We start from the raw sequence: 27,734 nt of genomic DNA on the forward strand, positions 1-27,734 counted from the left end.
CCTTTCAGGATGAGATGCCAGCCAGAGGCATCCTGGTATTTTCTTTCTCTTGACTGAATTCTATTGAGAATGTCTCAACTTTGCAAACTACTTTGGTATAAGAAGTTTTCACATACTCCACTAACTCATTTCTTCTTCCTCTTCGTCACACAGACATTGCGTTTGAATTTTCTCTCCAGCATAAAGCCCTTGCTTTGAGATAATCATAGGTCCTCCCTTCATTTACATGATCGCTTTAGGCCCATTCTTCAATTCTTTAAGCAAGATATTTAAATGCATTCCTTGAGGTCACCTCATCAAAATTTATGAAGTTTCACCCTGGGCGACAAGTGAACCTTGCTCTGTGCGGAGTGGGAAACTTTCAGAAAGAAACCATGATCTGTAGCCTCAAGAAACTACTAATTTTGGGTTTAGATAGCTAAGAATCCCCAGTTAAATCTTGGCACTAGACAGGCCTGGATAAGACCTGTGTTGCTAGCTAGTGCGTTTCTGCCAGCAGCACTGGCATGGATACAATATAGACCATGTGATAGTGATCTATACCCAAAGCACATGCTACTGACCTCAAAGGCTGCTTAACTTTTCGGGACATCTCACCCTCCTTATTGTCATGTATAGGTACCCTCCTCCCTCTTCTGCGTTGATATCATGACTCCGTTGCAGGATATTTTGATGCATAGTGCTTGGCTCTCCATTTCTAATTATCTTTCCTCCTTTGCATGAGAACTGACTGACCTTGCCTAGGGAATAGAATTGTAGGATGCTAGTGAAAATTGTGATCATAAAACTGACATAAATATTGGGAACAGCTTCCTCTACTTGAACTCTGAAGTTGCTGTATAAATTATAGATACTTCTAGTTTCTTTCTCTAACCACCTTGTCAATCTGAAAACAGTTTGGCTTATGATAAGATCCCTCTGCATAACCTTCTTCTGTTTTGACTTTTATGTCATTCAGATTCTTGGCCCCATAGATAGCCATTCAGAAACAACTAACTCATTCAGAAAACAGTAGACAGTCCCCCTGTGTAGTGAGCATGGTGCTGGGTTCTGGGTCTTCACTATCAATGAGATAATTTTTTTGCCTTTAGAGGAGTTTTATTGTAGGAGACAAATCTGAAAAAGGTGAATGGAAGGATTTAGTATTCTCCAATGACAGAAAGATGCCCAGGCCACCCAAAGATCCTAGAGGGTAGTCCCTCAACTCTGTAGAGTTGCAGGTGTCAGGGATTCCATCTCAAGGAGATGAAGTTGAATTGAGCCGTGAATGCACATTGTGGTCAGTATGTATTAGATAAGGAGTGGGGAGAAAGGGCTTCCATGGGGAAGTGAGAGATGCTCTTACACAGATCCTTCTTCATTCTGCATGACTGGGAGAGTTCAAAAAGAGACTGTAATCCCTTGATTGTTGTAGCCTGTCCTATTTTCTTTCTTCCTTCCCTAATCCTCCTGGTTCCAGGCTCTTCTATAGCAATGGATTGACTAGCATTCATGTGGCATAGCACCCAGCATACTTATTAGGTCCTTGTAAATGCATTAAATAAGTATTAGAAATCTCTTGGCCATTCTCAGGTGTAGAGAAGATTTTGTCATGCTTTTAACACTGAATGCTCCATTTAGTGTCACTGGCCTTGTGGCTGGGATTCTGGTCTTTTCTAGAAAAGTCTTCATGATGAAACTCCAGGGACTAGGACTTTTACTAAAATCGTACAAAGTCGTGTGAAGAGTCTAGAAAGGTAGATTTTGAGTTAAATCGAAGAGTACAGCCTTACTGTGCTTAATTTAAAAGTATACATACATACATATGTAATAAAAGATATTTCAAACCACAATGTTATCACATTGACCATCTTCCTTAAAAAAACCCATAGGACTGTCACTTCGTCCACAACCCATCCAGTACCCAGACTTCCCACACCCTTTTCCAGGATCTAGCCTTGTGAGTACCCTAGCCCTCCCCATCCATACTAGTCAAAGTTTCAGAACCAATGGCCCAGCCTACTGTGGCTACTCCTACCTCCACCTTAGCCAAGCTCTAGGCTTCTGCCAAAATCCACACTATGTGCAACTCCCCCTTTCCCCATTCCCTCTGTGTACCACCCACCCTGCTCTGTAATAAACTTCCCAACTCTTCCTCCAAGGTCTAGTCCAGTGAGTTGCCCTGAATTCCTCATTCATGCCTTTTATGCAAACCCCACAAGCAGTACATCAGCCTAGTCTGGTCTCTTCTGCCTATATCCTAAAGGAACTTTAGGCTCCAGACAGTGTCTGACCCTACTTTGCCTCCAACCAACAGGATCCATTCATGCCATATCCAGGCTTTTTACTCAGCCAGATCTACCCCCACATGCCAGCTTTGGGACACCACATACACCAGGGCAGTCCCCTCTGTCCATGTGAATTCATTCCAGACAAGCCATTTCCCACCTCTAGACCCAGTCCTCCCACACATCCTCTCCTCTTTCCAAAACTACTCTGTCTGTAAAAAACTCAGAATGACCAAAAAGAGTTCACATGCCCAGAGCTCATCGCAAAAATACCAACAGTATGAAAGATTGAGCCAGTATCTTCTCTCCAAAGCCTACCAGTCCTGTGGAAATGTCTGCCAATGAGAATATCTGTCAAGATAAACTCCAGGATATAGAATTTTAAAAGACCAATCATAAACTTCATCAAATAAGCCAAAGAGTTTAAGGAAAACACAAAGAAACAGATCAGTGGAATTAAGTAGAAAGAGCTTAAGGAGAATAAAGGCTTGAAAGATGCCCAAGAAAACACAAATATAAGGTGACTGGAGATCATGATGACAACCTGAGACTTTGGAACAGAATTCAATCAGGAGATAGAAGCACTGAAGAGGACTCACGCTGAAATGAAGACAGAACCTCAAAACTCAGCAATTCAACAAGACAACTCAAAGCCTTTGAAGCAAGCAGAAGATAGACAGATTATCAGGACTTGAAGATAAAGTAGAGGATAGATATGAAATAAAGGAATATGAAAAATTAAAAAAAACAGGAAAGAAACACACAGGAAATGTTGGACACCATGAAAAAATCCAAATCTGCTAATTATAGGCATAGATGAGGGAGAAGAATCAAGTCAATGGCATAGACTAGCTCTTCCAGAAGATTGTAGAGGAAAACTCCCAAACAAAGGAAAGACACACCCATGTAACTACAACAAGCACACAGAACATCAAATAGACAAGAACTGAAAAGAAAATCCCCATGGCATATCATAGTTAAAACATTAAGTATACAGAAGAAAGTGTATTGAAAGCAGCAAGAGAAAAACAAACAAACCAACAAAACACAAGTCACATATGAAGTAAAACCCATCAGAATAACAGCTGATTTCTCAATGGAAACTTTGGAAGCCAGAAGAGCCCGGAACAATGCATTCCAAGTCCTAAAAGACTATGAGAGGAAATACAGAATAATATAACAAGTGAAATTATCTGCCATGTTTGAAGGCAAAACAAAAGCTTTCAATGGCATCAACACCATAAAAAAATTTATATCAAACAAACCAAACCTAAGGAAAAATACAGGAAATGTGATTTCAGGCTGAAGAGAGGAGTGAGTATAACAAAGAGCCTGTATGAAGAAATATGAAGCCATAATTATTTTTTCCTTTATTAAGAAATTTTTTATTCATTTTACAAACCAACCACAGATCCCGCTCTCTTTTCTCCTCCCACTGCCCCCAACATTTCCCCCCAACCCACCCCCCATTCCTTCCTCCAACAAGGTAAGGCCTCCCATGGGGAGTCAGCAGAGCCTGGTACATTCAGTTGAGGCAGGTCTAAGCCCCTCCTCCCGTATGAAGGCTGTGCAAGGTGTCCCACCATAGGTAACGGGGTCCAAAAAGCCAGCTCCTTTACCAGGGATAAATCCTGATCCTACTGCCAGGGGGCCCTTAAACAGACCAAACTACACAAATGTCTCACTTATGCAGAGGGCCTAGTTCAGTCCCATGGAAGTTCTAAATTGGTCTAAATTTCATGAGTTCCCACTAGCTTGGGTTGGTTGTTTCTGTAGGTTTCTCCATCGTGATATTGATGCCCTTTGCTTATAGAATCCCTCTTCCCTCTCTTTGACTGGACTCCTGGAGCTCAGCCTGGTACTTGGCTATGGATCTCTGCATCTGCTTCCATCAGTTACTGAATGAAGGCTCTATGATGACAGTTAGGGTATTCACCAATGTGATTACTGGGCTAAGCCAGCTCAGGCACCCTCTCCAGTATTGCTAGTAGTCTAAGTTGGGGTCATCCTTGTGGATTCTTGGGAACTTCCCTAGCACCAGGTTTCTCCCTATCTCCACGATGTCTCCCTCTATCAAGGTATCTCTTTCATTGTTCTCCCACTCCATCTGTGTTCTAGCTCCACCATCCTGTTCCCTCATGTTCTCATCCCCCACCCCCTTCCCTCTATAGCCCTTCCTCACCACCAATTTACTCCTGGAGGGCTCTTCTATTTCCCTTTCCCAGAGCAATCCATGTGTCCCTCTTAGGGTCCTTCTTGTTAGCTAGCTTCTCTGGAGCTGTGGGTTGTAGTCTGGTTATCCTTTGTGAAGCCATAATTATTAAAACAAAGTGCTACTGAGAACACAGCACCACCAAATACCAACAACACAATGGCAGCAATTAACATGCATTTTTAAATATCAATAGCCTCAATTCTCCAGTAAATAAACACAGGCTGACTGAGTGGATCAAGAAGCAAAATTCCTTAATCTGTTGTCTATAAGAAACACATTAAAGATAGGCACCACCTTAGTGTAAAAGGATGGACAAAAGTAACCCAGTCAAATGTGACCAGGAAGCAGGGAGGCATCGATATCCAAATGACTGACAAAATAGACTTCAAACTACTGCTAATCAGAGGAAATAAAGAGGGACTTCATTCTAATTAAGGGTACAGTTAACCAAGAAGTTTTAACTATCCTAAACATGTATTCACCAAACTCTGGGGCATCCAATATCATAAAAAAGGTCTACTACTGGAATTAAAGACACAGATGAACATCAACTCACTAACAGTAGGTAATTTCAAGACCTCATTTTCTCCAATCAAAGAAAATCATGATTAAATGACATAATATATCAAAAGGATTTAACAGGTATCTACAGAATATTCTACACAAGCACCAAAGAATACACATTCTAGCCAGGATCACATAAAAGGCTTTCTAAAACAGACCATATCCTGGGACACAAAATAAATCTTTACAAATTCAAAAAGATTGCTTTCACTTCTTGTGTCCTATCTGAAAGGAATGCAATAAAACTTAAAATTGACAGCACAATCATCCTCAGTAAATACACAAACTCATCGAGATGAAACAACTCATTACTAAGTGATGGATGTTTCAGAGAAGAGACAAAAAAGAAATATAAAACTTCCTGGAATTAAATAAAAATGAAAACACAAAACAAGACCTTCTGGAACATATTGAAATTTATCCTACAAGGATAATTTATAGTTCTAAGTGCATACATAAAAAAAACAGAAATAACACAAATAAATGACTTAATGATACAACTCAAAAAGTGGGAAAATTAAGGACAAATCAAATCCAAACCCAGTTAACTGCAAGAAATAATAAAACTCAGGGCAGAAATAATAAAACAGAAACAAAATAATACAAAGAACAAAGGAATGCAAAAGCTGGGTCTTTGAGAATATGAACAAGATTGACAGACTCTTGGTCCAACTAACTATAAGAAAGAGAGAGCCCAAATTAAGAGAATTAGAAAGGAACAGACAAACATCACAGCAGACAGAATACAATTCAGAATATTATAAGGGCATATTTTAAAAATATGTACCTCCTCTAAGTTGAAAAACCTGAAAGGAATGGATGAATTTCTGGATTCAACCAAACCACCAAAGTTGAACCAAGAAGTCAACAACGTAAACAGACCCATAACAAAGGATGAGATTGAAATAGTAGCAAAAAGCTTTTGAATTAAAAAAATCCCAAACCGACTAGGGCCAATGGATTCACAGCAGAATTCTACCAGACTTTCCAAGAAGAAAGCCAGTCCTTCTTTATTCTAAAAATTAGAAACAGAATGAACACTCCCAATCTCGTCCTACAAAGCCAGGACCACTCTAATACCCAAACCAGGTGTGGACACAGGAAGAAAAAGAGAATACAGCAGGCCAATATCCCTAGTGAACATTGACTCAAAAATGCCCAGTAAAACACTTGCAAAAAAATATAGATATACACAGAGATTATCTTCTATGATTATTTTGGCTTTATCCTTGAAATGCAGGAAGGGTTCAGAATACACAAGTCAATAAATATAATAATACATATAAATGACTTAAAGATAAAAATTGCATGACCATTGCCCTAGATTCAGAAACAGCCTTAACCAAAAACTAACATGACTTTATAATAAAAGTCTTAACAGATGTAGAGCCAGAGGGAGCATGCCCCAACATACCTCAGTATAAGGTATATATGAGAAAACCACAGCCAGCATCATCCTAAATGGAGAAAAACTTGAAATCCCTGTGAAGTCAGGAACAAGACTGGGAGGTCCACTACCCCCACTCCTCTGCAATACTGTGTGTAGATCACTGGCTGGAGAAATAAAGCAAGAGAAGGAAATAGAAGGCACACAAATAGGGAAAAAAGAAATCAAACAATCCCTATTGCCAAAGGTTATTAACTGTACCTTAGAAATCCGAAAAATTCTACCAGAAAACTTCTAGAAAAATTAGCAATGTGTCAGGATCCAGAGTCAGTTTGCACAAATCAACAACACACATACAGAGAAGATCATGGACAGACTCCCATTCACAATGGCCTCAAAGCAAATAAAATATCTAGGAATAAGCCTAACCAAGGAAGTGAAGGACCTCTGCAATGACAACTTTAAACTTCTGAAGGAAGAGATAAAGACACTAGGAAATGGTAAGACAGCCCATACTTATGTATTAGTAAAATTGAAATTGTGAAAATGATCATTTTATCAAAAGCTATTTGCAGATTCAGTACAATCCTAATCAAAATCCTCATCTCATTCTTTAGAGAGATAAAAGAGTGAACTAAAATTGATATGAAGCTTCAAAAGGCCTCAGATATAAAAACAACCCTGAGTAAAATCCCAGATCATATGATATACTACAGAGACATATTAATAAAAACAATACTATACTAACACAAAAACAGACATGTAGATCAGCAAAACAAAAAAGACCTAGGGTAAATCTAACTTCAGCCACTTAATATTTGACAAAGATACCAAGAACATATATTGAAGAAAAGAAAGCATCTTCAAGAAATGGTTCTGGGAAGACTGATGCCCACATGCAGAAGGATGAAATTAGACCTGTAATGATCACCTTGCACCAAAACCAACTTCAAAGACCTAAACAGGAAACACTGAAACTGTTGAAGAAAACACAGGCAGTACCCACATGTTACCTGTGTAGGAAAGGACTTCCTGAATACAATTCCATTGCTCAACAATTAAGACCAACAGCTGACAAGTGGGACCTTGTCATGAAACTAAAAATCTGCACAGCTAAAGAAACAATCAACCAGAGGAAGAGAAAGTCCACAGAATGGAAGAGAGTCTTTTCCAGTTACACATCTGACAGAGGATTCATATCCCTAATACACATAAAGAACTCGACAAAGACTCAAAAAACTAAATGGTCCACCCCAAAATTGGGCTGGGACCTGAACAGAGAGTTCTCAGAAGAAGAGGAAGAAAATATTGGCTAAGAAATACCTAAAAAAAAAATGTCCATTGTGTTCAGTAATTAGGAAATGTAAATCAATACATACTTGAGTTTTCATCTTACTCAAGTCAGGATGGCAAACATCACCAAACAATTTACAATAAATGCTGAAGCGGGAGTGGGGAAGCTCATCCAGGTTTATTGCTGCTGTACTCATAACTGCTAGAAAATGGAAACAATCTAAATAACCTTCAACTAACAAATGGATAGTGAAAATGTGCAAATACACTCTGGAATACTCTTCGGCTATAAAGAAAAATGAAATCATGAAATTTTCCAATCAATGGATGGAACTGAAAAAGATCATGTTGAGTCAGGTAACCCAGACCTAGAAAGATAAATGCCAAAGGTACTCTTTTATCGGTAGTTCTTCGCTCTGAATCTTTAGATGTGGAGACATAGCCTGGAGTAACCACAGAACCAAGAAAGTACAATGGAATAGTTGCTGGGATAGGGGCATTGGAGAGCAATAGAGAAGGGAAGAGCAGAGTCTTAGTGATCTGATCGGAGAACTGGGAAGCAGGGGGCTCTATAAGAAGGGAGACAGAGGTAAATAGAGAAGGAGGGAGCAGGGTAAAAATGGACTAGCGGGGTACAAGTGATTTGATTGGGGCAATGAAAATGGGGAGCTCCTTATGGTGGAGTTGGGAGGTAAATACAGAAGAAAGGAGGAGGGTAAAATAACAAGAGTTTCTGGTAAAGCCACAAGGAATCATATGATGAACTATTTACTTAAAAACATACATTTAATAATGTATATTAATATGCATAGATGGTTTTAATGAACCTTTTTATCTCCTGTAACATTGCTCTCTCTAAGAGCCAAAGACCACCTAAAAAATTTCTCAGTACCAGGCATGAGAAGCCTTCTTTTGCATTGTTGGCCAAAACTTTCAGCCTAATGCTACTGTCCTTGGTTATCACCAAGAGGTGAAAGCCAATCCCTATTGCTGAAAATACCATTCATTTCAGAAACAGGGCCCAGAGATCCCTGAACTAGAACTGACTTGAATGCCTCTTCCCTAAGGACTAGCTTTCATGGTACCAGAAGATGCCATTCAAGCTTCCAGAAGAGGGAGACAACAAACAATCCTAACCAGCTTTGATGCATATAAACCACATCAATGACCTGCATGGCATGACCCTAAGGGTACAGTAGTGGCATGCATTCCTTGGCTGTAACCAACAGCTCTCTGATTGGACTTAAGTTTTGCTCAATAGAAGGAAATTCATGCCTGGTACTAGAAACCTACCCAACTATCAGTGCTGGTGAAGTTGTGGATATTGAAGGAGAACCTACAAGCACTACTTTACTAAACCAGCATAATCTCTAACAACAATCTGAACATTTGTCCTATACCCACAGGTAAGTGTAGTCTTTACTCCGCATCGACGAAACTTCCCTTTGAAAGTCAGGGGGAGACCATTATTGAAAGCTATAACCAAACAAAATGTAGTTGTGGAGCCCAGTGGATACATCTAAAGAATACGCCTGCACCTAGGGCTCAGGGAACATTGAGAAGAGGAGGTGGAAAGAGTGTAAGAGCCAGAGGATCAGAGAGTTTGCTGTGAGATTGTGTTTCCTAGTAATGTCAGAAGCAACACCCATAAAGTCTTCCTAAAACATGACTTCCTAAATATGGGTCGAGCAAGGAAATAAACAACTGACATGACAAAGTAGACTTTGGAAAGACCACATGGCCTCAACTCCATACAAATGCTAATGCTAATGCTAACTACATATAGGCAACCAAGGAATGCTGAGAGTGGAAAAAAATAGAAGCACACACCAACTGGATACTTAGTACCCTAAAAATACACACATAAGTAACATACAAACTGAGCAGGTTGTATTTAGGAATATGTTATGTATTTACATGTACATGTATGCATGTACTTACAATAATAAAAGATACCATACATTTGAAAGAGAGCAAGGAGGGGTGCGTGGGAGGTTCTGGAATTATGGAAGGGTAGAGAGAAACGTTTAACTATATTACAACCTAAAAACTTTTAAACAATTGAAAAAACAGCATAGGACTAATATGCCTACCAAACAGTGGGAAGGTTGCCATTTTTGTTTTCTATGCCCCCAAACACCCCGGCTGCTCACTCTTCAGTGAGTGCATTGTGCTTCTTCACTTGCTCTGAGATTTGACATTTCTTGGTGCTTATGGACTTGTTCCTTGTGAGAGCCCACAGAGGCTCCCTAGTAAGGCCTTACTCAAGGTCATAAAGTCTGAGCTTGCTTTGCCCAGCATAATATGATGATTTGGCCAAGGGCATGGTTACAGGTGTTTTGAAGAGTCTATGGGGTTGGGGATTTAGCTCAGTGGCAGAGCGCTTGCCTAGCAAGTGCAAGACCCTCGGTTCGGTCCTCAGCTCTGAAAAAACAAAAAAAACAAAATAACAAAAAAGAAGAGTCTATACTTGGCTGTACATTGTGCTTTGATCTTGAAAGGGGGAGGTCTTTTGCCTCTCCTCTTGGTAGTGTATAAAAAGCCCATTAGAATAAATCTCAAGGCAACTGCGTAATGACCCAGGGCCCTCCCGAAGCTGTCCTGTGTCTTTGTCTTTTCTCTCCATCTCTGTTTATATTTATATCTAATACTTCCTCATTCCCCTCTCCTCCACTCCCGCCCCCCCCCCAGAACCCTTCAACAGGTTGGAGCTAGATTCCGACAGTCCCTCTCCAAGGGACTCTGTACCCCCATTAGGCTTGGTTGGAGAGATGAGTGAGAGCTAATGCTTCTGCTCTACTGCCTGATCCATTTTATCTCATAGTAAACCACTGGGGGATTGTAAACATCCTTGTGCCTTTATTTTCACCTGGAAGCAAAACTCAAAGTGCCATAGCTTACCTTCGGCAAGGGCAGGATGCACCCCCAGAGGAGAGAGGCTTGCAGATTTGTGCCCCTTTCTTGGTGGCTCCAACTTCCTGACACTGACTATTGTCCCCAATCCCAGCATCTCAGGATTTCAGTTTGTTGTGTCTACCTTTTAAATATAGGCCAGCCTCCTGGGAGATACACACACACACACACACACACACACACACACACACACACACACACTTTCAAGTACTGAAAACTAATTATCAGTGATCTCACATAGTGATGCCTTATGAAAGGAGTTACTTTCCTAACTACCACATAATATGTGTGAGGCTACACTCTCTCCAGCAGTATGGGCATTTTGTTATTATGTAAAAATTATATAATTCTCTGCTCCCCTCCATCCTGTCCCCACCCTCCTCCCTGTTCTGTCCAATTTTAAATTTCATTTCTGGCTTTTCTGGGTCTCCAAGAAGGGACTATTGTGCACTAGAGACTCCTCTGAGTCTGTTCTTTAACAATGAGGTGCCTTGCTATTGCGGTTCCACTAAGGAACAGATTTGAGCCCTTATCTTAGAGCCCGCTGTACCCTCAATTTCCAGCAAGGCAGGAGGGGAGGCAGAGGATTAATCTTCTAGGAGAGTAGAGGTAATTGATGACCTGCACACATAATGGCCATGTCACACACTCCGACAAAGGAGTTGCTTTTTTTCTGATTCACGATTCACTTTCATTAAATCTTACAAAAGCCTAAAAATTAAGCTGGACTAAGCATTTGGCCAATCACTTTTCTGAAGAAAAGGGGGAAAATATTACACAAATTCTTGCCAGAAAATTCAGGCAGTGTGGTCATCAGAGTTCTAGGATAGATATGCAAATTAAGTATGAAAAATGTTCAAGTCCTCAGAGAAACTTTTTTGATAAAAGCAGCTTGAACATTGGAGCCATGTATCCTGGTGAGGCTAAAATTGGTAAAGGCAGAGCTGAATGCCAAATGATAATTTCTGCTAAATAATTCAGGCCATGTGAACTCTGATATTTTCCTTACTTTAATGAGTATAATGTGTGCAATTACCAACTGCTTTCCTCACAGAGCCAGACATTGTGCTTTTTCCTAATTGTAGGTTCCATTTTTCTTAAGGTAACTCATATCTGCAGTTTCCTATAAGCCCAGTCAGTGTCTTGCACATGTAACCATTGCACAATGTACATTACTGAGTTGATGGCAATTATCACAAAGAAGAAAAGGACTTCAGAACAAAAGCTAAGCATGTCTACAAGCTGGTCAGCAATAGACAAATCTCACAGAAATGATGAATCTCATGACACGGGACTAGAATTCCTCTGTGACACTGTCTTTCTCCTTTTCCCCATGCAGGGAAGTGACGCTGACATGGTGGATAAGAATAAGTGCTGTACACTCTGTAACATGTCCTTTACCTCAGCCGTGGTGGCCGACTCACATTACCAAGGCAAAATCCACGCCAAAAGGTTAAAACTGTTGCTAGGAGAGAAACCGCCATTGAAAACCACAGGTATGTGCGGGAACAAATGATCCAGGCTGGCACAGAGAGCCATACACTGCATCTGTCACATGAGTCACCCTCCCTTCAGAAGCTGCAAGTTTTGTGGGGCCTCGTGACAGGTGCCATTTCAAACCCACAGGGATGGATGGGGAGCTGCGGCACACCAGACCACTGAGTGTGATTTCAGCGGCTTATTCAGCCTCTTTCATCTACTGTTTACATCCTCTAGGGTATTTGTCACACCTATTATATACCATGTAAGATAGAATCTGTAGTGCTTTCCCAGGTTCAGCCTGTACTCTGCATGAGTATGGATGTGCACACTGCATGGGAGGTAGGTTCCTGCCGGTGTCTTGGTAAAGCCAGTACCATCCTTTACATTTGTGTTTTGCATACAGCAGGGAGTTATTACATTGTAGGTTCTTAGTCTGGCATAGGGAAGGCAATGATGGCAGCTGTAGTCTTTGGAGCCACTTGAGTTTGGAGATGAGTGTGTGTTTATGATAGTCCTGCCATCATTACTGGGGAAGCCGTGATTCAAACCTATTAACTTTCATCAGTAACAAATATTGATAGCAGATTACTTGACCTTGTAAATACTTAACTAAGGAATGTCTTTGGTTTATCAAATCATGAAGCTAAAACATTTTTTTTTTTTTTTATAATTTAGTAACTCTAAAACTATTTGGACAAGATTTATGTCGTGATGAAGATGTTACTGCACTGGGTTATAAGCCCAAGAAGTTAGGGGATATTTCTCATTCTGTCTACTCTTGCGGTGCAATTAAAATTTAGTAATGCATTTTATCTTGCTGTCTAATGAATCGTGCATAAATCGTGGGTGTAATTATTTTTAAATGGTATTTTGGAAACGAGAGAGTGTCTGAAACAATGCTTGGCTTTTACTTCCCTGGAGTTTTTCTTAAGCGACTGTCTTCTTTTGCTTAGCAAATGGCAAGGAAGCCTTTCACTTCATTTTCCAGCTTAGTTTGAGTAAAGCATATTGTTTTCTTGGAGGTGGAGGTGACATTCATGTGTAGAATGGTTTTGTCTGGGAACGAGTGCAGCTTATTTTGGAGCCTCTACGTGATGTGGCATTGATCAAGCCGTGTTCTATTGAGATGCTTGTTCTCTGAAATGTTAGGGCACTAACCTTGTGACCTACACATCGTCAAATCTCTTAAAATAGACACCACAAAGAAACAGTCACTGGAAAAATTTCCTCTGTTCTTTCTGTGAATGAGTAACTAGCTGATGTGTTCTCTTTACCTAAGCAGAATAGTGATGTTAAGTAAGTAGTAATGGGAGGAGAGGGGCTATATATTTGTTTATTGCATTGGTTAGCAATTGGGAAAATGATTATTTTTGTATCAAAACTATCATATGCCAAACATAGTTCTTTGTTATTTTGTATCCATCTTCAGGAAAATGAAGGACTGGGTCATTTTTCTGAACTCAAAGAATCCCAGAACTAGGACATAGAACTCAAGGGTTTCCTATTAACTCTCAATATATTCCAAAGACAAGGGCTGGCATGACAGCTTAGGGGGTGAACTCACTCCCAAGTCTGAGAACCCGAGTTTGATTCCTGGACCTCTGTGGTGGGAGGAGAGAACTTAAACTTTGACCTCTACACATACACTATGGCAGGCATGCCTCCCCATAAACAAATATACTAAAACATTAAAAGAATAAGCAGAGAGAGAGAGAGAGAGAGAGAGAGAGAGAGAGAGAGAGAGAGAGAGAGAGAGAGAGAGATATTCCAAAGACAAAATTCAGATCATTTAAAGTATACCCTTATTCAGTGAGCTGGCTCTTGCTATGTCTATGGTGCTAACTTAGCCAGTGATGATGCAGAAATCAAGGAACCTGTTAGGCCAGAACAGAATGGGAATGGGAAAGGAGAAGTTACACTATCGGCTTGAAGCTTCCATCGGGAGTCAGGGGACCTAATTGTCATATCTTAGACTCTTTCTTACCAGTTCACATTTTCCTTCTTCAGCATTCCCTCTCATCCATCTGCGTTGAGCAGAAAGGATCTTGGAAGGTAGCAACCACAGACAAAATTGGAGTCCTGAGAAGCTCAACTGATTCTCATGCTTGGAATGATACACAGAACGAAGCACAGGGAGGTGTGGCCAAGGCTAAAGGTTACAACATGGACGGGACAAAGGGTAGCATGCTAGTGTGGCTGCAGAGGACTTGTGTGATCAAGCAGGACACATGTAGTGCTTGACAGCAGGGCTTTGGATTTCAGTTCTGGGTTTTAGGGAAAATAAGAAGGGATGCCCATTGTATTAGTTAGGGTTTCTATTGCTGTGACGAAACACCATGACCAAAGAGCAAGTTGGGGAGGAAAGGATTTAGCTGGCTTACACTTCAGCATTGCTGTTCATCACTGAAGGAAGTCAGGACAGGAACTCAAGCAGGACAGGAACCTGGAGGCAGGAGCTGATGCAGAGGCCATGGAGAAGAGCTGCTTACTGACTTGTTTTCTCTGGCTTGCTCAGCCTGCTTTCTTACAGAACCCAGGACCACCTGCCCAGGGATGGCACCACCCTTCATGGGCTGGGCCCTCCCCCATTGATTGCTAAATAAGAAAATGTCTTACTGCTGGATCTCAAGGAGACATTTCCTCATCTGAGGCTCCTTCCTCTGATGATTCTAGCTTGTGTCAAGTTGACACACAGAAACACCGAGTACATCCATTGTGGTATATGCACATTTGTCAGTGGTTATTAGCTGTAAGGTAAAAGACAATCATGCTATAATCCACAGACCCAGAGAAGCTAAGTAACAAGAAGGGCTTAAGGTGAGTTGCAAAGATCTCCCTGGTAAGGGGAAATAGAATAGATTTTGTTGATGGATTGGGGGTGAGTGGGGGTGGAAACAGGAGGAGTCAACTGGGTTGTGGGGGCAAAAATACTGGGAGAAACAATTGGAATTAGGTATTTCAGGGGTGAGACGGAAACCTAGTGCAATGGAAACTCCATGGAACCTACTAGAGTAACCCTAGTAAAGACTCCTAGTAATGGGGGACAAAGAGCCTGAACAAGCCATCCTCTGTAACCAGGCAGGGCCTCAGCTGGAGGGCTTAGGACACCAACCCGGCCACAAAACCTTCGACCCACAAGACCTATAGCTTGTCCTGCCTGCAGCGTGTTCTGGGACCAGAGCCTAGCCGTATCTTCATCAAAGAGACCAGAGAGACTTCATCTAGCAACTGATGGCAGCAAATGCAGAATCCCACAGCCAAACATTAGGCAGAGCTTGAGGAGTCCTGCAAAGGAAGGGGAGGAAGGACTGGAGGAACCAGAGGAGTCAGGGACACCACGAGAACATGACCTACAGAATCAATTGACCAGAGCTCATGAGGGCTTGCTGAGATCAAGGAGACTGTAGGGGTCTGCCCTAGGTCACCTGAATATGTGTAATGGTTGAGTAGCTTGGTGTTCTTGTGGGATTCCTAACAGTGGAAGAGGGGGCAGTTACTGACTCTTTTGCCTACTTATGGGACACTTTTCCTCTTACTAGGTTGCCTCATCCAGCCTTGATGTGATGGGATATACCTGGGCTTATTGTAGCCTATTATGCTGTGTTTGGTTGATGTTCCTGAGAGGTCTGCTCTTTTCTGAGGGAAAACAGAGGAGGTTTGGATCTGGGGCAGAGGAGAGATGAGAGGGAGAGACTTGGGGGGGTGGAAATTACAGTCAGGATATAATATAGGAGAGAAGAATAAAAAGAAAAGAAAAAGAGGATCACAGGTGGCCAGCAGTTAAGGAGCAGGTGTCAGGCTGGAGAAGGACTTCGTTGAGGTTTGGCCAAAAGCACAAACCCAGTTATTGTGACAGCAAGAACTTAGAAGCTGGAGAAGACCAAAGCCAGGGCGTCTGGAGTTGCTGTGTATTCCTCATCTGCCACAGCATTGCCTTCCTTTGCAGGCCACAGTCTTTCCCAGCAGCAAGTTAGAGAGGGCTCAGTCCCGAGGTTTCCCTGTGCACATGTACTGCCTAATCAGCTTGGCTGGCTTGAAATATCTGTGATGAAAACAAAAGAGAAAAAGTGACGTGTAAAACCCAGTCAACTGAATCACGGTGCCAAAGAGAAGCAATTCCCTGCTCAGGTATGCCTCTGATGCCGCCATGTCATGAATAATAGCCTCTCAAACCCCAGGGATCTCCGGAGGCATAATTGGAGGAAGGCTCTTTGCTTCTTTATGCTGCTCCATCTGATGGAGATGGGCAGTCAGGACCCATGAGTCACTGTTTCTTCCACCTACGTCTGTACTTGGACCGCACGTCAGCTGAGCATTCTGTAGCACCCATTGCCCTTTTGAGTTGCCTTCTTCAGATGAGAACATCTTTACCAGGATTTCTGAAATGCCTGGCCAGCCCACTGGATCACTGGACCACAAACCAGTTCCACGTCTTCTTGGTTTGTGTCTCAGAGTCTCTGGTCTGGACACAGCTGTGCAGACAGGAACACAAGGAGAGATGCTTGACCACCATGTGATCACAGGGCCAAAGAACTTGGGGTGCAGATCATGCCCAGATGGGAAGGGAGATGTATGCTGCTGTATCCTGTCACTTGTGGTGACACCAGAGAAACTGGGTTGTGCAAAGAGAGGCCAAAGAGCAGAAGAAGGCTGTGTCAGCTGTCACCATAGCAACAGGACAATGACATTCTAATTTGTGATTGGGGGGAAAAGACATATAGACCAATTTTAAGTAAAAACAATGAAGATGATTTTAAAAGTTTTTTTTTTAATGATTTTTTTTTTGAACCCTTCCCTGACTCTCCCTCATCTCCTACAGAAAAAAGAATCTTAGGGGGAAATGCAAGATTTGAATGAACAGGTAATTCGCAAATCACAATTTACCCTTTGGGCTTCCTTTTCTCCAGCCAATTCTTGCTGAAGGCTGCTTGGTGCTGTGAAGTCACTGCAGGGCAAGATGGAGAAGTTCACTGATTTGATTGATGGGTTGTGGCAGGGCCCTGGGAGCCTGGGCCTGGGAAGGAGATAGGCTGTGTTCACAGTGTAACTGGCATCCTGTGATTTGTCTTAGAGCAGGGTCCCAAAGGACTGGGACAGTCATGAGTGGCTGTTATTGAATTCCAAATCCAGGGTGAATTTAGTCTCTTAAAGCTCTAACAGCGGTATCTGTGGGTCCATGACTTGAACAGTGTTGTCAGGGGTGGGGAGGGGGGCTCCCAGTGTTTGAGCTCCCCAGATTTAAGCTTTCAGCCTCTACAAGGGAGGTAAGAAATCACTGTGGAAGTGTGTGGTGGGACAGAAGTGCCCCTCTCTTGGTATAGAAGAGAAAGGAATCTAAACCCTACCTGTTCATTTAAAGGTACATACCTGATAACCTGAAGATTTCTCATTAGCTTCTACCACTTCTCATAAGAGCCAGGGACACAAGCCTTTGGAGGAATTTAGGATCCAAGCTAGAAGAAAAGAATACCATGAAAATCCTCTTCTTAGAGGGTGAATAAAGGAATTGGGACTGTTAAGTATGTAAAATACATCACTTTGAGGGAAGTATTTTAAAAAGCTTTCATAGGAAAGAGCTATAATTGTGGAGCATGTGTTCTGTGTGCATATGTGTGTTTGTGCATGTGCCTGAGAGCAACAGATATAACCAGTGAGTGGGCAGAAAACCGGAGAGTTTGGTGGGAGCTAAAGACAAGGAGGAGTCTGTTGATATCCAGAGAGGCTCACAGGCAGAGTGCGAATGTGGGAGCTCTTGATGCAGAGTCTGTAGGCTGCTTCTCAGGGCTTTTCCAGCTGGGGTTCCAGCAACAGTTAGTGCTTAGCTTAGATGACTTTTCAAAGCCCTCCAAACCTGGGACTTTCTGCCTACCACTACCTGCAGATATGGCTGCACCCACTGACGGGATGGCTGAAGAGAACACCCATGTAGGGGCCATGGACGGGAGCTGGGCTCAGTGCTCCCGGAGTCAGTTTTATATATTCTGGTTGGCACAGTCTCGTCTCCACCCCAGCTCCAGTCTTCTCGTCTGTTATTTCTTCTCCTGCTGTGCATACATTTGCATATATCTCACTGTTCTTGCAGGGTTCTTGTCGAGGGAAGAGCTTGGTTCCCTTCCACTTGCAGAGGCCCCGATTTGTTTATCTGCTGCCTTGTCTAGAACACAAGAAGCCATTGCATTAAATCTCTTAGGACATGACTTTCTGAGCTGTGTTTTGTGGGCTGAGGTGTGGGGCCTGGCACTTGAATCTACTGGGAAGGGGGAGGCATTTCTGGTGGGCATGAAAGGGAGGATCTGGGGACTTAAGGATGGGGAGGGCCTTGGAGCCCATAAAGGCAATCAAGATCTGGGAAGTAAGTAAGGCTTTAAGGAGGAGGGATGCCGAACAGGAGTTAAAACCCTAGACCAGCAAGTAGAAGCAATAGGGAGTAGTCTTCAAGACAGAAATTCAGGATGAAATAGGGAATCAGATACCAGTATCAGGGCTTCAAAGAGGGTCTATGTCTCAGACATATAGAATGATCTCTGTCCTTACCACAGTAAGGACAGTGATTAAAAAGCTGGACGCTTGATACCAAAGTCCACGGGTTACATAGGAACCACTCCTCCCCTGCCTGCACTACAGGATAAGTACCAAACAGGCCAGAGACATCCTCCAGGCTGTGAGGTGCATGATGGCTTCCTCCTGGGCTCCTGTACAGACAGTCTCCCCTGCTGCATTGATCCCATAGCTGTGCAATCATATTCCCACATGGCAAGTTAGATGGCATCAGGTCTGACATGGGTGGGGCCCCAGAAACATGATCGCAGACTGCTGAGGGTGAAATAATGTTCTCCAGGGATGTTCCTCAGGACCTGCACAGATAGGTTATATGGCAGGGAATCAACGTTTCAGGTGGAATTACAATGGCTAGTTCATCAACTTTGAAATGAGGAGATTATTCTGCAGTAGCCTGGTGGACCCAATGTAATCACCGGTGTATTCCAAAGTGAAACAGGGAGGCCAGGTCAGTCAGAGTGCTGTGGTGGGAGGGCTCTACCCTTATGCAGGTGCTGGTGGAGCTGGAGAAGGCAAGGGTTCTCTTCTAGAGTTTCCTGACAACATAGGTTTTAGCTACTAAGGTCCATTTCATGGTCCTGACTGGCAGAATGGTAAAATTACAGATCTGTGTTATTGAAGCCACAAAATATGTGATAGGTACAATGGAGAACCAGTAATTGGACTGACAAGTAGCTGAACTGTTGCCCTTATGTGTAATTCACATTGTTGTTTCCTTGGGACCCACAGATACAACCTAAGGGCAGCCATGACTGTGTGCAGGGAATGCTGGAGAAGCTGGAGGTGTATCTTCATCTGGGTCTTCCTCCTCAGGTTTAGTTACTCCCCCCTGCCCCCGTGTATAACCATTGGCCACTGCTTTTCTGACAGTATACATGCTGATCTCCCATTAAGTCCTCCACATTCACTGCCCTGTTCTTTGTTACCATGTCTTCTCAAATGTTATAGACAGCTTCTGAATCCTCACTCCTGAATGTGCCTTCCCTGTAGCGAGTCCACATCTGAGATGTGCTTCACACTTCCTGTTGTGTGTCTAATGACCTCCCACCCTCTAAATCCTGTAGAGGACTCCACTAGTCTTTGGGATCCCTCGTGGCTTCTAGAAATCTCAGAGACTACCTTGTGGGCTTTGCATAAGCCATAGCTTAGTCCCAGGGTTTATTAGTGGAGGACTTGGCTTTCTTGGACTCCCATGATGATTATGAGCTGATAATCATAACCAGAGAACACTGCTATCACATTATTAGAACACCATAAATGGCTCTGTCCATTCCACAGATGTAGCCGAGTTTTACTTCCTCTGTTCTGAACTTTTCTCTAGGACATACAATTTTGCACAGGAGTTGTTCTATTGCTTGCCGTCCAAGGCGAATCTACTGGGTTAATTTACTTTGCCAGTTGGTCTATAAACTCACATCATCAAGCAGCCATATCTCCACAGTTATTCTCTATTCTGGCACATTCCCAGACACCAACTTGACTGCCATGATTTTCATGATAGAGAATGATAGAAAAATAGAACTTGGCGTTTAGTTCCTACATGATGACAAGTCTGAGTGTAAAAGTCCAGACTGGTGTGCAGTGTCACAAAAACCTGGCAGAGAAGATGAATCAAAATAGCCAAGCATGGTGTGAAGATGCAGCTCATTGGGAGCAGGTATGTGTGTATATATACATATATACATATACATGTATATGCACATATAATCTATATATAATACACATGTACATATGTGTGTACATATGAATATATACACACATATATACATACACACACATACACACACATATATATCTCAACAATTGAAGAAAAATAGTCCACGAATTTTAGAGATCAACAGGGTTACTCGGGAAGGGTTAGAAAGAGGAAAGGGATAGTGGTGAATGGTGTAATTATATTATAAATTCAATAATTAAAGATATCATTAAAATACTTTTGGAAAACGAGATGGGGTGGCTCATGCCTTTAATCCCAGTAATCAGGGAGGCAGAGGCAGGCAGATATCTGAGTTTGAGGCTAGCCTGATATTCCAGGACATCCAGGGCTACACAGAGAAACTCTGTCTTGAAAAACCAAGACAACAACAACAAACAAAAATATAACAAACAAAACTTTTGGGAGAAATAAGAATGAAAGGGAAATCTGAAACCTAGAAAGGCGTCTTTACAGGCATCTTCCATGTTCTGCCATAAATTGAAGTAGGAAGTTTAGCTTTTGCATACATAATCTGAATGATTGGGTGGAGTTATGTCTTGTATTAGAGGGTTTGTAAGTGCTTATGGCAACCACATTGCTTCTGTGAAACCTATTCACCTCCTACCCTAGACATGAAGTTGATTGTGAATAGGTATAATATAGGTATCCTTTTAAGGCTGGGCTACAGAATGGAAGAGAGGACATGCAACTCTGCAAGAACCAGAAGTAAACCTTTAGTGTGCTACTTTGGAGTTGAGCGTGCTATTACCAGAGAGCTTAATCTATCCTGCTGATGCATTGTCCCTTCAGGGTCCTGTTTCACCTGGAAGCTTTTTATGAATACATCTATCACAGAAAAAGTAGATCTTGAGCCCAGGGTTTTCTGTAATTCCCAAACATCATTAGCCTGGCAGTAATGACACTAAAGCTTGCAATAACCATTCTTTCATTTTTGAAGCTGCTATAGTACCTGTTTTAACATACTGGAAAACACCAGCAGAGCATTCCGGAGACACGCTCCCTAGCAGGAAGTGTGGCGCTGTCGCTCCAGGCCTGCTGCAGTGCTTCCACAGTTTTTGGAACATTGAATAAATATCTGTTGGAGATGCAAAGTTGGGAGCAAGCATTAGAATACCGATAGGCCTTTCACTATTGATGGCTTCATTTTCAGTTGTGGAGCGTTGGTTAAAGTTCGAAGACAGCGGTGGGCTTACCTGCTTGCTTTCTTGAGTTTACAAACGGCCTTCCCTTAAAAATAGATGGCAGAGATTGCAATCCAAGACACAAACACAGCCTCTGAAGGCAGACCCAGTTTTAATTTCTGTGTTACCTATGCGTGCTTTCATAAGTTTTGTTTGCACACCAGCCCTCAAATGAATTGTAGAAGGAGTACAATAAGGCAGATGATACATTGAGAAAAGCCTGGTGTGGTGTCCGTCTCCTATTACATTTAGAGTGAATAGCTTGTCCTGTATAAATACACATAGTGTATCTCAGCATGCAAGTCGACCCTTATCACTGGTGAATAAGGATTCACTGAAATGCATCAGCTCCCAGAGCACCTTGTAGTTATTCCCACACAAAAAAAGAACTGTAAGGAATCTGAGTCACCCCCATGAAAAAGATCCAGACTGAGGCTGGACAAGGCAAGACTCTAGCCTTCTCGGTCAGCTCCCACACTCTTAGCATTGTCCTATTTTTACTTTCTATTGAGAATAAAGTCTTTGACTATGATTTTTCATGGTGATTCTGCCATTTATAATTGCCCCAAGGGTTGTACTGAGGTGCTATTTAGTGTTCCTGAGGCAAGCAGGTGGAGATGACCTTGTAGAGAAAATACAAGCAATAGTTCTGGTTCTTTTGGGCTTTAGTTAGAGCACAGCTGGCCATGGATTCACTGTACGCATTAAGTAATGTGTCATAAACAAATGCACAGCAAGATTATGTGTTGTATCAAAATGTGACCACAAGCTCATAGGAGCCAGGTCATGAGCTTCCTCTATAGCAGTGGCTCATCATTCATTGTTCAATGTTTCTGGTTACAATTGAAAACCTACCATGAATAATGAGAAATGACTATGTATATACCCAGCAAAAATTACCCTTTATTCATTTCCAAATATTAACCTTCAAAAAGTCTACTCATTACTCTGCAATGAAATAAAAACTAACATTTGAAAACATTCTAAATACGGTTAAACTATGTGAAGCTGAGTAGACAGACTCTAGCTTAATAATAATAAAATCAGTAACCAAAGCTGGTAATTGTAAAGCTATTATATCAAAGGATCAGACTCATTGTTTCATTTAATCTTTTGTGTTTTGTCATGCATAGAGCATAGTAATGTATTATTATTAGGACCATCTAACTGAAGAAGAAGCAGCAGAGACCTGCAAGTGAGAAACTTGCATTGTACACAGTCAGAATTGAAAAGCAAAAGCTAGGAAGGGTGTAGGTACCAGGACTTTGCTCTGCTCTCTGATGGTAAGTAATGCTTCATGAAGTGACTTGCTGGTTTTAGCTCACTTCCTGAGGACAGCAGTTCAAACTCTAGGGCTCACACTAGGTAGATCTAGGTAGATCAGAAGCACCACAGCCACAAGGAGAGATATTTATCCTCTTGAAATGGATCATTTTTCATTTGTAGGGTCAATGAGCAATACAGGAATGGGAACAAATCAGCTATGGCCTTGACCACTCAGCTTCAGTGTGTGTATTGACTGTACATTCCTCTTTGTCTTTGTTCCCTGGGGGAAAGGCAACAGAGCTTCACGAATCTTCCATGAATTTCCATGCGAGACACAGACTTGCTTATTTGAGTTCTCTGTGGAATGAATAAAGATCAGGGTATTCTAGGTCTGTTTGAAAGTTACATAAATTCAAATGTTGAATAATGTATGCACTCCAGGTTCTATCCACACCTCCTATTTGCATATAAGATTTTATATACCATTGCAGTTCTAGCCTCTGATTCAGGTTACTTGGATTGCTTGGCATAATCTGTCTCGATACTTGTTTTCATACCTACGCACAAATATAAGAAATAGCTTTGTAGAATTGCAAATCATCTCATTTTCCTTTTCTGGGACCTGAAACTTAGAGGGTAGAATCGTCCATCCAGGAGATGCAGGTGGTTGGCAGCAGAAATATTCTTTTCTTGTAATTATCCCTTTAGGACATTGTTTGGAGATCATACCACTCAGTTCCTGGACCACTTTCTGGTCCCTGGGGCTTAATTGCATCAGCCCTGTGCATGAGATGAGTTGAGGATTTTTGGACATGACTTGTCCTCTGGATCACAGTAGGTTTGGAACAATGATTAGATCAAGTTTGCTGGATTTTTGCATTTTGACTGAGATACAAGATCAATGATTGGCCTGAGTTAAGGGTTTTAACACTGCAACTACTGTCCTTCCCCCGTCCCTGCAAAGCCAAACTCTGGAATTTAATCATCTTCTATACAAATAATCCCTTTTTTGAAAGTTACTCACTTTGCCACTGGTTCAGAGTGGAAATGGGACACCAAGAAGCAAACACCATCAAGTTCTGTGAGAATGAGAAGGGAAGGCTGTCCATCTCAGCACTGACACTGATAATCAATTATTCTGTGTTTGTGTTCGAGAAAAGTTTGCTCTGGAAGATTGCTCCAGTGATGTCAGTGAGAGGTGATGCTAGGGGCATGTGATCCCTAGGCCCATTGTCACATAAGCAGGTAACTGGACTTCCAGCCCTGATGTTGCTACTGTGAAATATAGTTGTAAACAGAGAGGAGATTGAAGCTTTGCCTGCCTTCAGACTCAGCTATCATGTTCCCTGAAGGCTCAGAAGTTTAACTGACAGTCATTTAAGACTCACTGAATAGTGAGGATCTTGTTGTGAATGAGAGGTGCCACATGAATGTTGACTACCATACAACTACTATCTTAAGTGATAATTCACAGATCCTTTTAACTGCCATGAACTCAACATTTCTCTTTTGGGTGATCAAGAGACCTTCAAGACAGTAGAGGACTTAAGCAGCCTTTTGGCTGTGGCTGGGCCTCTATTGCAGAAAGAGTTCCCTAATCATGTCTATGGTGACGCACAGCAGAACAGTAAAGATGATCAAGTTACTGTCAGCAGGAAATGTGGCTGGTCTTAGGATGCCCACACAGAATGAGTACATTGCTATTCAGGTGAAACTGTCATTCACCTAGCGATGGTAGGAGCCCAGACCATGTCTAGTCTGTGAAACTGAGAAGGCGCTCATAAAGTAGGCATGATAACTGAAATAATGAGCAGTGAACATTCAGAACATCCTTATTCCTTGAAACACTCACAGATCTTGAACGCCACAGCCTTAAGACATTGTGTTTACCCCTTGGTTTTATAAGCATACCTAACAGGAGCTATGCTCGAATGAAGTAAGCATTGTATTGTTTTATATTTAGAAAATAGACTTAAATTTTCTCTGACCTTGAAGGTTGGTGAAAAGGCCAGCTCCAGCCAGTGCCTGGGGTTCCTCCTCTCTCTTTAGAGCCACAGAAGCAGGCTGTGAATATGCTCAGTGATATCTCTGCCTCTAAGCTTGGGCCACTTTGTAATGACATCACTGGCCACCAGGTGAGTGAAGTTGGGTACTTCACCTCAACAGACTGTCCACTTGGCCCCAGGACTTTTCTAGAAGTGGGTCTCTCTCACCTGTCTTCCTCAGCAGACCTTGCACTGAGGAAGCAAGAGGCTCTCATTGAGGGTGTCAGCTTCCCCATTCCGAGCTCTGGAAGACAAGACCAAGGCTTCCCCACAGGCATTTCTGAAGAGCCCATCATACCTGCTCTGAACTGTTCTTGGGCTGCTCAGAACTCTGTTGATACTTAGGACCCTGCCTTTCCTCTCTTGTCCTTATAGAGCCCATTTGTTTCCTGACAGCGACAGTGGGCATACCCCACTTTCACATTCAGATCCCTTTCTTTCTCACACTACTCATCATAAATACAACGGTTCACTGGGTCCTAGGGTAGGAAAGCCAGACCTCTGGTTTTAGCTTTGTGTTTAGAATACAGTAGAAAACATGTTCATTTTTATCAAGTGAGTCAACAGCAAGTTGGCTCAAGAAAACTGAAGTATACAATTTCTTTCTTTCTTTTTTTTCCCTTTTAACTCAGATAGGCTTTAAAGAAACTGCTTCTCTGGTGGATTTCCTGCTAAGTGATTTCCACTTGTCCATGGAGTGCCTGGGAATTCGCGGCTTTCAAGACTTTCAAGAGCATTTTGTTGTATTATGAGTCACAAAGGGGAGATTAGGGTACCCCAGTAAGTCTTTCAGTCCCTCTGCAGGCCTACCTAACAACAGATTCTTGTTGTTAGGTAGGGGTGGCCACAGGCAGGATCCAGGAATTCTGAGCAAAGGCCTCAAGAGTGGGAAGTTGGGGAGGACACTGAGGCTGGCAGTCCCCAGTCATCTGTAGGGTTGATTGCCACCAGATTGCTACCTGTTGAGATACTTGCTGAAAAGTGGACACATGTTGAAGCCCATTTATCTTCCCACGATTCTACCTTGACTACTATGAACTGCTAATCATTAGCCTCATCATTTTGCTTTCAGCCAGTACAGTAGCTGAGATCTGAATGTCTGGACTTCCCACTTTCCGTTAGTAAATCTAATACATACAGAGTATTGGGGCGGGGGGTGGGGGTAGGGAACTAACTCTGGGTGTAAAAGCATTTTACTATATACTTTTTTTTTAACATAAAGGGGGAAGTTAATTCACACATTTCATGAATCCTGGTGTTCAGTGTTTTAAGAATCTTGCTTTTCAAAGTGTTTATACCCCATCCAGAGATGGAACAAGTTCACAAAATCCCATCTTATCCACTTGTTTCCGGAGAGATTCCATTGCATTTGAGTCCCACGGCCTGTTTGTTTTGACAGCCTTCCCCTGTTCTGCTGGAAACAACGGTGCTGAAGTCTCTCCCCTCCTTCAGTTACCAACTGCAGTCAACATGCCTTAGCATCCTCCGGGGTCATTAAGTACCTCTCTTCTAAAGGCCTGCTCTTCCTGGCCCACTCTGCTTCCCTCTTTCTAGCTGCTTTGGAAAATAGATGGCCAATAGGCCAAATTCCCTCATCTCCAGTGTGTCTCAAGTATTATTAAGTCATACTTCAGCCTCTCTTCTTCCGGTTTTAAGTAGCTTTAAATCTTCAGCCCGTGAAGCCTGCCTTTGTAAACCATCTCTCTGGCTCTTACACACCCTCCCTATTATTCTATCAGGCGTCTTGTTCGGCTTTGGAAGAGTCTTGGGTCTCTAGATCGACAACAGAACTACGGGCAGCTACATGGACACTCATCTTCACGCTGGCCTGACCTTTGCTAGCTCAGCCCGTTTCAGGATAGACAGCAATGTGAAAGGAAGGGAAGATCATGAACAGTGAGGAGGTTTGGGTTCCAGCCTGGCTACAGACACATCTTCACACAGATGCAGAAGCCACACGAGGAGGGCCTCAGTGGAATGAAAACCCATATAAAAATCACCTTACCCAGAGCTGTGCATTTGAATTGAGTGTGATTGCAATTTCAAAATTTACATTGTTTTTTATTAGTTGACTTCATGATTTTCTTCTTAGAAAACATATAGACATTTCGTAAAAATAGTTCTGGGAAACCGGGTCAAAATATGTCCATTCTGGCACTGAAGTTCATGAGGTGTGCTACCCGCCTGGTGCAGAACACGGTGCCGGCTGTGATGAAAATGAGTTAATGGGACCTGCTGGGGAAGGTTGCCATGAAAGTGAGCCCATGCCATAGACTGTCCCCCACTGTGACTGTTGCCACCTGAGAGGCACCTGCAAAGCTCTAAAGCCTGTTGTTAGCTCCTCTCACCCAAGGGCAGTTTGAGCCAGTTAGTGAGGCCAGAGAACAGTGATAGCTGGACCTCCCTCAGCTGAGAGCCACTGAGTCCTTAATCCCAATTTCCCAAGTTTATTTCGTGTATGAGACTTTTACAGAATACAGACTTCCATCTGTTGGTCGGGGAACCAACAACCTGAGATTAACCCACTGACAGAAGATGTGTATTCTTGGTGGGGGCACACCCTGGGGAGCAGGCTTGAACTAGCTGTTCTCTCACTGGCTGTCCTTGGCACACATCGCTATGGTGATATTTTATTTGTATTGAAATGTGATTTTATTTGTATGTTAATAAATAAAGTTGCCTGGGGGTCAGAGCTACTAGAGCCATAGCAAAAGCTGGACGGTGGTGGTGCCTTTAATCCCAACACTTGGTAGGCAGAGCTAGGTAGATCTCTGTGTGTTCAGGGATACAGCCAGCATTGGAGACATACACCTTTAATCTGAATACCAACCATAGAAGACCTGGAG

At 42.4% G+C, this 27,734-nt stretch overlaps 1 protein-coding gene across 1 annotated transcript in view; it reads left to right on the plus strand.

Moving 5' to 3' along the window:
* Positions 1-27,734, plus strand: part of Zmat4 (zinc finger matrin-type 4) — a 262,240-nt gene that overhangs the window by 141,684 nt on the left and 92,822 nt on the right. The window contains exon 3 of the mRNA XM_059245004.1: positions 11,979-12,135. Within this exon, the coding sequence (XP_059100987.1) occupies positions 11,979-12,135 (157 nt within the window). The remainder of the gene's footprint in view (positions 1-11,978; positions 12,136-27,734) is intronic.

Source organism: Peromyscus eremicus, chromosome 17, assembly GCF_949786415.1.
Source record: "Peromyscus eremicus chromosome 17, PerEre_H2_v1, whole genome shotgun sequence".
Classification (NCBI taxonomy): Eukaryota; Metazoa; Chordata; class Mammalia; order Rodentia; family Cricetidae; genus Peromyscus; species Peromyscus eremicus.